This window comes from Capricornis sumatraensis, chromosome 23 (genome assembly GCF_032405125.1).
Source record: "Capricornis sumatraensis isolate serow.1 chromosome 23, serow.2, whole genome shotgun sequence".
NCBI classification, from domain to species: Eukaryota; Metazoa; Chordata; class Mammalia; order Artiodactyla; family Bovidae; genus Capricornis; species Capricornis sumatraensis.
In genome coordinates, this window is record NC_091091.1 from 33,026,671 (window position 1) to 33,041,233 (window position 14,563).

General features: G+C 43.0%; 1 protein-coding gene across 4 annotated transcripts in view; it reads left to right on the forward strand.

Moving 5' to 3' along the window:
• ACSL5 (acyl-CoA synthetase long chain family member 5) overlaps positions 1-14,563 on the forward strand; it is a 59,281-nt gene that overhangs the window by 20,477 nt on the left and 24,241 nt on the right. For 3 of the 4 annotated variants that reach the window (XM_068961410.1, XM_068961409.1, XM_068961411.1), the window contains exons 2-3: positions 9,248-9,432; positions 12,928-13,036. In XM_068961410.1, the coding sequence (XP_068817511.1) occupies positions 9,277-9,432; positions 12,928-13,036 (265 nt within the window). In that variant the 5' untranslated portion in view covers positions 9,248-9,276. The remainder of the gene's footprint in view (positions 1-9,247; positions 9,433-12,927; positions 13,037-14,563) is intronic. The other variant, XM_068961412.1, reaches the window with a different exon arrangement.

The window sequence follows — 14,563 nt, forward strand, 5'->3', positions numbered from 1 at the left end:
GGGGTGGTTACAACTTAGGTACCAAGGCTGGTCCTGGGAGCTTGCAAGCAAGTATGAAGGCAGAAGGTGTCCTTCTGCTAGCTTGAAAAGTCAGTATGTCAGGAGCCAGATAAGTAATGTTGGCTCTGGCCATCCAAACCACAGAGGAAAGGAGGGCCCTGGAGAGAATCAGGGGAAGGGCTGAGGACAGATGGGCATCAGAGGGGATGGGGCTTAGGCGTGTCAGTGTTACCACATCAAAAAGCAAAGGAAGCTTTCCACTTGGGGGAAGCCTGTGGCTTGTTCGACCATCTGTAGATAACTTCAAACAGGAACTCCTAGCTACAGCATAACACAGCTCTCCTTCCTCTTTTTTTTTTTTTTTTTTTTAACTGCTATTGCACTTCTCCCTATTCCATTCTTTCCCAACTGGGAGTGACGTTAGGGAAGAAGAAATGCTTGCAGGGGTTTCTGTGGAGTGACAGGTCCAGAACTGTAATTCAAGTGACACAGGACACATGACGAGAGAGAGGGTGGCTTTTCCCCTTGTTATTTGAGTACCTCTGGAAGTGTTAGTAGATTCTAAAGTTTAGAATGGCAACCAGTCCAGTACTGGTGTAACCTGAAGGTCTTGCCTTCTTTCAGGCTCTTCAGTTTCTCCCATTTAAGCAGTGAGAGAGTTACATGATATGGTTGCAAATTCTCTCTAGTGCCAGAATCCTCAGTTTCAAAACGTGTCTGTGTTGTACATCAAAGAAGAGACTATCAAGATAGTGAAATGACAACCTATACATTGGGAGAAAATATTTGAAAATTATTTATCTGAAAAGAATCTAGTATCTGTAATATATAAAGAAAGCTTACAACTCAACAACTAAAGGACAAATAATAGCTCAATTTAAAAATAGGCAAATGGCTGAAATAGACATTTCTTCATAGAAGAAATGCAAATGACAAAAAAGCAGATGAAAAGTTGCTCAACATCATTAGTCATAAAGGAACTGCAGATCAAAACCAAAGTGAGATGCCATTTCAGGCCCATTAAAATGGCTATGATTAAAAAGAGAGAATAGCAGAAGTTGGTAAGGATGTAAAAAGTTGGAATCCTTTACGTTGCTGGTTGGAATATAAAAATGATACAGCTACTATGGGAAACAGTTTGGTGATTCTTCAAAAAGTAAACATAAGATTACCATGTGAACCAGCAATTCCACTATTACATATTTACCCCCAAATAATTGAAAATAGATATTCAAACAAGACTTATACACGTCATAGCACTATTCACCATATCCAAATGGTGGAAACAACCCAAATATCCACCAGCTGATGAATGGGGCAGCAAAACGTGGTCTATCCATACACTGGAATTTTATTCAGCCATAAGAAGGGATGAAATATAATACCAATACATGCTAAACTGTAAACATGGATAAACCTTAAAAATATTAAGTGAAAGAAATTAGACACAAAGGTCACATATTATCTGACTCCACTTATATGAAATATTCAAAATCGGTAAATGCTGAGTTGGCAAAAAAGTTTATTTGGGTTTTTCCATAACACCTTACTGGAAAACCCAAAGGAACTTCTTGGCCAACCCAATACACAGAAACAGAAAGTAAATTAGTGGTTGCCAAGGGTGTGGGGAGGAGAGAACAAGAGTGACAGTTTAATGGGTGCATGGTTTCCGCTGTTTGCTGTGATGAAAATGTTTTGGAAATAGCTAGAGATGGTGGTTACAAAACCCTGTGAACGTACTGAATGTTACTAAATTGTCCATTTTAAAAGTGGTTTATTCTACGTTATGTGAATTTTACCTCTATTTTAAAAAATATGGGAGCCACGGAGAAAGGAACTGAAATTCTGTGTATAGCCTGTGTGGATACCTGATCGGCAATAGCAAACAAAAATGAGTAAGCTATTTCAGCTGACGAAATAGATTCATCCTTCAGTGTTTACTGCAAACAAAGCCCCTTGCCAGTTGTAGGCAAGGTAGTGAAGTGGTCGAACTCGTCCCTTTTATGGCCAATAGGACAGGAGTATGTATAAAATGGACGTGAAGGTAGCTCCTCTTGGCTGTTCCTGCGCCGTCGCAGCCTGGCACTCTCGGCCGCTGCCCCTGACCTCGGACGTGGGGTAGCTCCTCTTGGCCACCGCCCCTCGGGCCTGGGGTCCTCCTGGCTTCTGCCCCTGACCTCGGACGTGGGGTAGCTCCTCTCGGCTGCGCTATGTGCGCCGGTTGCAGCTGCCCGAGGCCAGGGGCGGCGGCCAGGAGCAACCCCACGTCCAAAGAGCAGTGGCTGCGCGGGCACAGGAGGGCCTAGAGGAGCGATTCCACGTTCAAGGTCAGAAGGGGCAGCGATGAGGAGATGCCCCTCATCCAAGGTAAGGAACAGCTGCTGTGCTTTGCAGGAGCAGCCATGAAGAGATATTCTACCTCTAAGGTAAGAGAAACCCAAGTAAGATGGTAGGTGTTGCCAGAGGACATCAGAGGGCAGACACACTGAAACCATACTCACAGAAAACTAGTCAATCTAATCGCACTAAGACCACAGCCTCCTCTAACTTAATGAAACTAAGCCATGCCCGAGGGGCCACCCAAATTGGGCAGGTCATGGTGGAGAGGTCTGACAGAATGTGGTCCACTGGAGAAGGGAATGGCAAACCACTTCAGTATTCTTGCCTTGAGAACCCCATGAACAGTATGAAAAGGCAAAATGGTAGGATACTGAAAGAGGAACTCTCCAGGTCAGTAGGTGCCCAATATGCTACTGGAGATCAGTGGAGAAATAACTCCAGAAAGGATGAAGGGATGGAGCCAAAACAAAAACAATACCCAGTTGTGGATGTGACTGGTGATAGAATCAAGATCCGATGCTGTAAAGAGCAATATTGCATAGGAACCTGAAATGTCAGGTCCATGAATCAAGGCAAATTGGAAGTGGTCAAACAGGAGATGGCAAGGGTGAACGTCAACATTCTAGGAATCAGCGAACTAAAATGGACTGGAATGGGTGAATTTAACTCAGATGACCATTATATCTACTACTGTGGGCGGGAATCCCTTAGAAGAAATGGAGTAACCATCATGGCCAACAAAAGAGTCCAAAATACAGTACTTGGATGCAATCTCAAAAACGACAGAATGATCTCTGTTCGTTTCCAAAACAAATCATTCAGTATCACAGTTATCCAAGTCTATGCCCCAACCAGTAACGCTGAAGAAGCTGAAGTCGAACGGTTCTGTGAAGACCTACAAGACCTTTTAGAACTAACACCCACAAAAGATGTCCTTTTCATTATAGGGGACTGGAATGCAAAAGTAGGAAGTCAAGAAACACCTGATGTAACAGGCAAATTTAGCCTTGGGATATGGAATGAAGCAGGGCAAAGGCTAATAGAGTTTTGCCAAAAGAACACACTGGTCATAGCAAACACCCTCTTCCAACAACACAAGAGAAGACTCTACACATGGACATCACCAGATGGTCAACACCGAAATCAGATTGATTATATTCTTTGCAGCCAAAGATGGAGAAGCTCTATACAGTCAACAAAAACAAGACTAGGAGCTGACTGTGGCTCAGATCATGAACTCCTTAACTGCCAAACTCAGACTTAAATTGAAGAAAGTAGGGAAAACCACTAGACCATTCAGGTATGACCTAAATCAAATCCCTTATGATTATACAGTGGAAGTGAGAAATAGATTTAAGGGCCTAGATCTGATAGATAGAGTGCATGATGAACTATGGACAGAGGTTCGTGACACTGTACAGGAGACAGGGATCAAGACCATCCCCATGGAAAAGAAATGCAAAAAAGCAAAATGGCTGTCTGGGGAGGCCTTACAAATAGCTGTGAAAAGAAGAGAAGCAAAAAGCAAAGAAGAAAGGGAAAGATATAAGCATCTGAATACAGAGTTCCAAAGAATAGCAAGAAGAGATAAGAAAGCCTTCCTCGGTGATCAATGCAAAGAAATAGGGGAAAACAACAGAATGGGAAAGACTAGAGATCTCTTCAAGAAAATTAGAGATACCAAGGGAACATTTCATACAAAGATGGGCTCGATAAAGGACAGAAATTGTATGGAACAGAAGCAGAAGATATTAAGAAGAGGAGGCAAGAACACACAGAAGAACTGTACAAAAAATATCTTCAAGACCAAGATAATCACAATGGTGTGATCACTCACCTAGAGCCAGACATCCTGGAATGTGAAGTCAAGTGGGCCTTAGAAAGCATCACTACGAACAAAGCTAGTGGAGGTGATGGAAGTCCAGTTGAGCAATTTCAAATCCTGAAAGATGATGCTGTGAAAGTGCTGCATCCAATATGCCAGCAAATTTGGAATACTCAGCAGTGGCCACAGGACTGGAAAAAGTCCGTTTTCATTCCAATCCCAAAGAAAGGCAATGCCAAAGAATGCTCAAACTACCACACAATTGCACTCATCTCACATGCTAGTAAAGTAATGCTCAAAATTCTCCAAGCCAGGCTTCAGCAATACATGAACTGTGAACTTCCAGATGTTCAAACTGGTTTTAGAAAAGGCAGAGGAACCAGAGATCAAATTGCCAACATCTGCTGGATCAAGGGAAAAGCAAGAGAGTTCCAGAAAAACCTCTATTTCTGCTTTATTGACTATGCCAAAGCCTTTGACTGTGTGGATCACAATAAACTGTGGAAAATTCTGAAAGAGATGGGAATACCAGACCACCTGACCTGCCTCTTGAGAAACCTATATGCAGGTCAGGAAGCAACAGTTAGAACTGGACATGGAACAACAGACTGGTTCCAAATTGGAAAAGGAGTACGTCAAGGCTGTATATTGTCCCCCTGCTTATTTAACTTATATGCACAGTACATCATGAGAAACGCTGGACTGGAAGAAACACAAGCTGGAATCAAGATTTCCAGGAGAAATATCAATAACCTCAGATATGCAGATGACACCACCCTTATGGCAGAAAGTGAAGAGGAACTAAAAAGCCTCTTGATGAAAGTGAAAGTGGAGAGTAAAAAAGTTGGCTTAAAGCTCAACATTCAGGAAACAAAGATCATGGCATCCGGTCCCATCACTTCATGGGAAATGGAGAAACAGTGGAAACAGTGTCAGACTTTATTATTGGGGGGCTCCAAAATCACTGCAGATGGTGATTGCAGCCATGAAATTAAAAGATGCTTACTCCTTGGAAGAAAAGTTATGACCAAGCTAGATAGCATATTGAAAAGCAGAGACATTACATTGCCAACAAAGTTCCGTCTAGTCAAGACTATGGTTTTTCCTGTGGTCATGTATGGATGTGAGAGTTGGACTGTGAAGACGGCTGAGCGCCGAAGAATTGATGCTTTTGAAGTGTGGTGTTGGAGAAGACTCTTGAGAGTCCCTTGGACTGCAAGGAGATCCAACCAGTCCATTCTAAAGGAGATCAGCCCAGGGTGTTCTTTGGATGCAATGACTCTAAAGCTGAGACTCCAGTACTTTGGCCACCTCATGCGAAGAGTTGACTCATTGGTAAAGACTCTGATGCTGAGAGGGATTGGGGGCAAGAGGAGAAGAGGACAACAGAGGATGAGATGGCTGGATGGCATTACTGACTCGATGGACATGAGTCTGAGTGAACTCCGGAAGTTGGTGATGGACAGGGAGGCCTGGTGTCCTGCGATTCATGGGGTCGCAAAGAGTCAGACACGTTTGAGTGACTGAACTCAACTGAACTGATATATGAAATGAAGGCTCAAAAATTGGTAGAGCATGATCCAGATTAATTAAACCTAATGTGTATGTATTTCCCCTCCCATACATATACATATATCCATTCTTCCCCCAACCCCCCCTTTTTAAAAAATATTTATTCATTTATTTAATTTGGCTGTGTTGGGTCTTAGCTGCGTCATTGGGCTTCTCTAGTTCTGGTAAATGGGCTTCAGAGCACTCATTCTCAGTAGTTGCCCTGCAGCATGTGGGATCTTAGTTCCCCCACCAGGGATCAAACCCATGTGCTCTACATTGGAAGGCAGATTCTTATCCACTGGACCACCAGGGAAGTCCCCAGTTACTAAGTTTTCATTTATACCATGCCAGACCTGTATTCATTAAACCAGAAGTTAAAATTTAGCTTTCATAAAGATCCAGTGTTCCGGGTTTTCTAGAGAAAAAAAAATCTGACCTTCCGATGACCCTGGGCTCACATTACTACACTGTAAGAATCAGCCGGTATGGACAGCGAGTGCCACTGTTAGACAGGCCAAGGGCTCTTTCTCTCCTCCCTTCATGTTACCTGCCAGGAAGTTCACCCCCCTCTTCCCCATCCTGCTGCTGCTGCTAAGTCGCGTCAGTTGTGTCCGACTCTGTGCGACCCCATAGACAGCAGCCCACAAGGCTCCTCTGTCCCTGGGATCCTCCAGGCAAGAATACTGGAGTGGGTTGCCATTTCCTTCTCCAATGCATGAAAGTGAAAAGTGAAAGTGAAGTCGCTCAGTCGTGTCTGACTTTTAGCGACCCCATGGACTGCAGCCCACCAGGCTCCTCCGTCCATGGGACTCTCCAGGCAAGAGTACTGGAGCGGGGTGCCATTGCCTTCTCCTCCCCATCCTACCCTGGCACATTTAACCTTTAATCCTCTTTCGAAATTTTTGTTTACAAAGTCTCCCATTAAATCTCCCATTAAGACATAAATCTGCCTTGCGTAAGATGAGAGCAAATGTCTGAAGGGCAACAACTTGTTCTTGAGGCCAAAAAGGGGGTGCAGGTAAAAATCTCTTATTTGAGGGTGGGATGAGAGCAGAAGGCAGAACCCCAGATCCTAAGATACCACCAGACTGGTGGCAGAATCCAGGCTGAGGCCGGAGAGGTCGCCAGTGGGCAGAGGTGGGTGAGCACAAAGCAGGTTGCTCCTCATTGCTGCCTTTCTATGCATTTTGCACCTTTTCCTGGGGCGGCCCCCCTTATCTGCCTGGCTTGGATGGCCAGCCTCTGGAGAGACAATGTCCCGCATGGCTGGCTCTTGAATGAGTTTTGCCTCCTGGACTGCCCCTTCATCATACAAGCCTGGGTAAAGCCAGATTCCAAAAACTCCAGCTCTCAGAATCCTGGCAGACTGTGACAACAGCACTTGTTGTTAGGTAACCTACCACCTGGGGATCTGGCTTTTATTTTTAAGCTTCTTTTTTTTTTTTTTTTTTCCACCTTAACACAACATGGAAGAAACCAGAGTTGGGACAGTCATCTCAGGCTCTGGAAGTTCCATTTTCCTCCAAACAATGTCAAGGGACTACTCCAAATTCAGATAATAACCAATTAGAGGCAGAAAAAAATGATGAAAAGTGACTCACGGTTTCTTGTGACTGTTCCTGCTCCCGCACAAAATTTCTAGGCTTTATAAAAGCCTCTGTGAGAGTGGGCTGAACTGTTTTTCTTAATGGAGAAGTTTCCAGATGCCTGCTAGTGGCAGCTGCCTCAAAGTTCGAATGGTGACTGTGAGTTTGATCTGATAAAGTTCTTTGTTGGACTTTATTCACTCTTGATTTTGAGTCAGAATGTTTGCTCTTGTCTCTTGAGATATTGTTCTGTAGAGCATTATAGTAAATTTTTGTTGTTGTTCAGTCGCTCAGTTGTGTCCAGCTCTTTGCGACCCCATGCACTGCAGCACCCTAGGCTTCCCTGTTCTTCCCTATATCCCAGAGTTTGCTCAAACTCATGTCCATCAAGTTGGCGATGCCATCCAGCCATCTCATCCTCTGTCGTCCCCTTCTCCTCCTGCCCCCAATCCGTCCCAGCATCAGAGTCTTTTCCAATGAGTCAACTCTTCGCATGAGGTGGCCAAAGTACTGGAGTTTCAGCTTCAGCATCAGTCCTTCCAGTGAATATTCAGGATTGATTTCCTTTAGGATTGACTGGTTTGATCTTGCTGTCCAAGGGACTCTCGAGAGTCTTCTCCAGTACCACAGTTCGAGAACATCAGTTCTTCAGTGTTCAACCTCCTTTATGGTCCAACTCTCCCATCCACCCATGACTACTGGAGAAACACATACAACATCTGAACATCCTTTGCTGTGACTCATAAGCTGCTGGATGAATTCAGCCTCCTTGAACTCTATGGCTAGACTCTGTAAGGAGGAAATGAGTTGTGGTTTTGTCGATTTTAATGGGGAGGCAGCAGTGGGAAATGGTGAATGACCTTGGACAAGAAGTCACTTTACTTTTGGGAGTTTCTATTTTCTTATCTGTAAAATGTGACTTTGCGATATTGGTTGAAATAAATTAGATAATCCATGCAAACAACCCAGCTTGGTGCCTGGCATACAGTTGGTGCTCATATGTTTGCTGCTGTTATTGCCCTAATCAAGTCTGAAAGTTTTGAGGCAAGACCTGGAAGAGAAAATGTCAGTGAGAATAAGGTCCTAGGATCTACCTAAATGTTAATGCCTCATTATAGAGTAGTTTGAAGCTAAAGTTGGCTGGAAGCTACAAGTAAAGTTGAGTTGTGAAGGGAAGATTTTGTTTCTTTTGATTCCTAGAGATCTCTTCCTGGCTTAAATCTTCAGTGCCTCCCGGCTACCATGTTTCGGGCCCATTCTCCAGCCACCTTTCTGCAGACCTGGCTAAAGTTGTCTCTGATAAAAATGATTCCTCCAGGTTCCCTGGAGAAAGAGGACTTTGGACCCAGCAAGTTTTCATGCTTTTGATCTCTGAGACTCTCCTGATGGCTCAGAAAATAAAGTGATGAGCAAGGCATATCTGGGCCAGCAGGAAATGTTCTTCACAGGAGAACACATAATTTCTAAGATGGGTGGTATTACCTCTCCAGAGGTTCCGTCTTCTATTTGGCTGATACCAGGGAGAAGCAGTCATAAGAGTCCTTCATGACCCTCCGTCTGCCTGGAGGGGAAGCTCTCTGGAGCCCCCTCCTTTAACTACCAGCTTATGTTGGATCCAGAGGGCTTCTTCTAGGGTTTGTGAACCAAAAAATAAAGCAGTAGTCATTTCTCAAAATTGTCTGGGAAATGATTAACCTCTTTCCTTTGATCCTTTCCCACTTGTGGGAGGACAGTCAAGTAGCCAGGGTGGAGAACATATTCTAGTATTTCAGACATTGCTAAGGTAAACAGTGGGAGGAATTCAGCTGCTAGAGTGGTTAACCATGGCTATTTGGAATGTTAGAAGCTGCATATGTGTGTGTAACTTCTGTAAGCATAGAGAGCTGTTTGAGCAAAAAAAAAGTACAGCAATTTCCTCTTTTTCTTTCCTTTTGTTTTACAGGCTTGAATTTCCTGCTGCTATTCATAAAGATGCTTTTTATCTTTAACTTCTTGTTTTCCCCACTTCCAACCCCGGCACTGATCTGCGTCCTGACCTTCGGAGCTGCCATCTTCCTGTGGTTGGTTAACAGACCTCAGCCCACCTTGCCTCATGTTGATCTGAACAAGCAGTCGGTGGGAATTGAGGTAACATGCCAATTACCTTTGCAGTTTGTCAGCCTTCATGGAACACAAACTGTGACTCAAGACCTTAGGAGAGGTGGTCAAGGAGACTGGGAGTAGTGTGGGAAAGTAAGCCTTTTTGATTAGCAAAAAGAAATAGAAAATCTACAAGTTGAAAGTTCTAGTAATGGTACATTTTTGTTTGTAATGAAATCACAGATTTTACTGGTTTTATGATGCCAAAAATCTAGATGTGGGATTGGCAAACTATAGCATGCAGCAAAAATCCACCTTTATCCATGTGAGCAAGCTAAGAAGATTCTTTATATTTTTCAAAGGATGTGTAAAAAGAATAAAAGAAAGGGCTAGACAGTATGTGTTCCACAAAGCTTAAAGTATTTACTATCTAGCCTGTTGCAGGAACACGTTGCTGACCCACAGTCTAGATGATAGAGTTAGGACTCTGCAGACAAAGAACATTTTCATTGAGAAACACCATGTCTAAGAATGGTTAAAAAAAAAAAAAAGTTATTGAATTCAATTCCAGCTTTGAGTTAATAGTCTCTCTTAAAACTGACAGACATTGAACTGGGCTTCTTGTCTCAATTCCTTGACATTTTAGCAAATTATACCATTTCCTATATCTCTGAACTCTAAGGGATAGCGCTGCGAATTATCTCTCATGATTTTTCATCTTCAACACTTCTCAGAGAAGAAAGCATTAAAGCTAACCCTTTCTGATTTTGTTACAAACTCTGTGCTCCTAGTTGGGAATCTGACTCCAAGTTGCCTCCATTCTCCACCACCCTCCCTTTTATTTGGAAGATTTTCATCAGCATCTTACTGTCCCTATAATCCCGATACTTCAGGCTGCCATGTCTTTTCAATCATCCCTTTCCCCTGAGTCTTTAAGAGCAGACTGTTGATTTCCCCTCGTGAACTTCAACCCACTGAGGTATGACCTTTATCACTATCATCCCCTCAGACTTCTCTACATCACTCATAATCTAACTTCTAAATTCAGTGATTCACAACATGGTACTACTGTACAGTACAGGGAACTATATTCAGTATTCTGGCATAAACCATAGTGGAAAAGAATATAAAAAAGAATGTATATATGTGTATAACTGAATCATTTTGCTGTGCATCAGAAATTAACACTACATTGTAAATCAAGTATACTTCAATAAAGAATAAATTTTAAAAATAAATTCAACGATTCTTCCTCTCAATTGACTCGACACTTCCTTCTTAAAACTTCTTCCTTTGCATTTCATCACATCCTTCAGTGGGATTTCTTCCTAATTCCAAGATAGTCTTTCTTTGTCACTTAGATTCTTTCCTCTCTTTATCCTAGAGTTTCAGTCTCACCAACTTTTGATTCCTTTGAAGCAAGGATTGGCAAACTTGTTCCATGAAGGCCAGATAGTGAAGAGTTTAGGCTTTGCAGACCACATGGGTTGTGTTGCAACTATTCAACTCTGCTGTTACAGTGAGAAAGCACCAAGAGATATGTAAATGAGGTCAGGGCTGTGTTCCAATAAAACTTTATTTAAAAGTTGGCTAGCCATGTTTGGCCCCAATTACAGTCTGCCAATCCCTGCTTTCAATCCTCACAGCTTTTGAGAAAACGTCCCTCTAATATGACATGAATATGTACCTGAAAGGCTCTGACACCCAAATCTGACCTCTCTTTTGAGTTCCAGTTCATCTCAGTGACACTTGAGTACCTCAGGCTCCACTCATCTTTTTATTGCATGTTTTCTCCCTTACATATCGATGTGCACACACACACACACACATACCACTCTTGCATACACACCTGCACCGTTTCCTGCTTCGCCTCCTGGTCTATCTCAGTTAAATGCATCTCTTCTTACCCAGTTGCCAAAAGTTGAATCATCTTTCATTCTTCCTCAATGCTGTCTATGTAAGTAGAGAGCAAGACCCCATCTTTCTTTCCTAGAAACAGAACTTTGTTTTTGATGTCTTGACTTAATGTGACATCTGATGGAAATCTTCCCTGATGCTCCAGATTAAGTCAGATCTTTCGTTAGGGTCTCATGGGTTCTCTTGGACTTTCATAGCCGCTATCTTGGTAGTAACTTGCAGTTTTGAATGCCTGCTTAATTGATGGCAAGGCTTCTTTAACTTCCATGAGGGTTGAATCATACCTCTAGCTCCTATGGCAGCTCCAGGATATCTAGATCAGGACTGGATCCTAAAGTTCCAGATGACATTTCTAGACATATCCCTAGCTATGCCCTCATTCTCAAATACCCTGTTCTTGAGCTGCCCATCAGAATCTGCAATGTGTTTTCTTGCCTTCTTTTTTTAAAGTTGAAGCGTAGTTGATTTACAATTATTCGTTTCAGGTGAACCACATAGTGATTTTTTTTTTTTTTTTTTGCAGATGATATTCCATTATAGGTTATTACAAGATACTGGGTGTACTACCCTGGGCTATACAGTAAATCCTTGTTACTTCCTCTGCATCTTTATTCAGGCTATTCCTTCACTCTGTTCTCCTTTCCCTCCATTCTATGAAACCACACGTTTTTGGTAAATGCTTACTGTCTTCAGAGTCTCTATTGAAATATTATTTCTTCTCTGTAGGCTTTCTGTTTGATTCAGGATTGGTTACTTCATTCATCTCCCAACACATATGTTGTTATTACAGTGTGTACATCACAGTATTATATTTGCATGTTTTCCCCTTCTCGCCCTACCCCAACTCCCAAAACTCTCATTTATGTGGCAGTCATGGGCAGATCCCATGGGGAAGGGAGAATTCCATGAACAGTATAGTCCATGGGGTTGCAAAGAGTCAGACAAGACTGAGCGCTCTCACTTTCACTTTCACTTCACTTTCACGGGCGGTACTTTTGCCTTAACCCACTTTGCATCTACAATATTTGCACAGTCCCTTGAACATAGTATGCATTTGATAGATGTTTAAACTTAATACGATTTTTTATAAAAGGGCTTCCCTGGTGGCTCAAATAGTAAAGAATCTGCCTGCAATTTAGGAGACCTGAGTTCAATCCCTGGGTTGGGAAGATCCCCTAGGGGAGAGCATGACAACCCACTTCAGTATTCTTGCCTGGAGAATTCCGAATTCTGTGTCTTAGGGAGGAGCATGGACAGAGGAGCCTGGCAGGCTCCATAGGGTCACAAAGAATCGGACACAACTTAGCAATTAAGCCCAGCACAGCACATAACTAAAATATTGTCTCTCCTGTGTGTGTGTGTATGCGTGTGTGAGTGAGTGCATATGCATATATCTAGGGAGGTGGAGGGAAATTACCAAAAATATAACTGCAACAATCTCTGGGTTTCTCTGATATGAAGATACCACAATTTTGAGACTTAAAAAAACTGATTGATTGAATACTAAAAGAGACATCAGTGTGACCTCAATAGTCAGTATCTATGTTCTTTTCAGTTCAATCCATACAGGTTTGAAAAGGGTGGGGAAAGACTCAGGCTTGACCTAAACTCGATCTTGTGTCCTAGGGAGGAGCACGGAGAAGTATTTTCCAGAAGGACAATGACCTACTCCGCTACTACTTCTCAGATGCCAAGACGCTATATGAAATCTTCCAAAGAGGACTTGCTGTGTCTGGTAAGCCTGGCTGTTTCCCCTGGCCTGTAAGACCAAGGTGGGCTCTTGTTCCCTACCTCTCCTTCCCTGTCTCACTTCTAAAACTTTGTTTAAATATGGTGGTCTGAGAAGAATTAAAAACACAGCATGGCAGGGACATTATCAGAGGATCTGGGTGGGTGCTGGAAGCTGTGTAGCAGGACAGACTTGGGCTTGAAATCCAATTTTTCTATTGCTAGCTGTGTGACTGCACAAACCACTTTGCCTCTCTGAATCTGGTTCTCATTTAATACAAGAACTTCCTGGCCAAGTTGTTGTTGAAGAGTTAACAGTAGGAAAATATTTTGGGTGATTCACTAGCACATTTGTTTAGGAGGATGTGTTTCATAAATGTAGCTCCCTGCATTATAGAATCTGCGCTAGAATTAGCATTCAGGCCTCCTGACTTTTTACCTTGACCTTGCCCCTAGTATTGTACTGCTGGCCCTTGTTGCTGCTCTTAGTATCATAGAAGGTAATTGTCTTTTGGACTTTCCTAGAAGCATTATCCCATGACCTTTGGTAGGTTCGTTTTCAGTGAATGAAACAAGTACATCAAGGTTCAGTACTTGTATCTGATATCATTGAACACAATGCTGGGTATACTAACTTCCTTTCAAAATCAACAGGCTTATAACTCTCCCTATATTTTCTAAAAAATGTTTAATTTATCTATTTGGCTGCATCAGGTCTTAGTTATGGTGTATGGCATCTAGTTCCCTGACCAGGGATCAAACCCAGCCCCCTGCTTTGGAAGGTTGGTATCTTAGCCACTGGACCACCAGGGAAGTCCCACTCTCCCTATAACTTTTTTTCTTTAGGGTGATATTCTGTCCAGGTAGAGGTTTACCTATGTGACTTTTTGTCCTCCACTTCCCTTCTGCCTTTTAACTCCGTGAGTCGGTGACAGAGAGGCCTGGCGTGCTGCAATTCATGGGGTCGCAAAGAGTCGGACAGGACTGAGTGACTGAACTGAACGGACGACAATATTTAACAGCCAATTCCTGTTGAGTACTAACTACAGTACTGCATGGATAGCATCTACTTATTTTCTTACACCTCAGAGATTAGTTGTTACGCTGCTGCTGCTACGTTGCTTCAGTCGTGTCCGACTCTGTGCGACCCCATAGATGGCAGCCCACCGGGCTCCCCCATCCCTGGGATTCTCCAGACAAGAGTCCTGGAGTGGGGTGCCATTGCCTTCTCCGATTAGTTGTTATACACCCCCATTTAAATTTTTTATTTGTTGATGACTGTATCAGTCATCAATAAATCAGTCATCAGTGTCATCAGTGTCATCGGTCATCAGTGTGCTCGGTCTTCACTGATGCTCACGGGCTTTCTCTAGTTGTGGCGAGAGGGCTTTCTCTTGTTGTGGTGTGCAGGCTTCTCATTGCAGTGGCTCCTCTCGTTGTGCAGCAGGGACTTTAGAGCGTAGGCAGGCTCAGTAGTTGTGATGCCCTGGCTTAGTTGTCATGAGGCATGTGGTATCTTCCTGGACCGGGGATC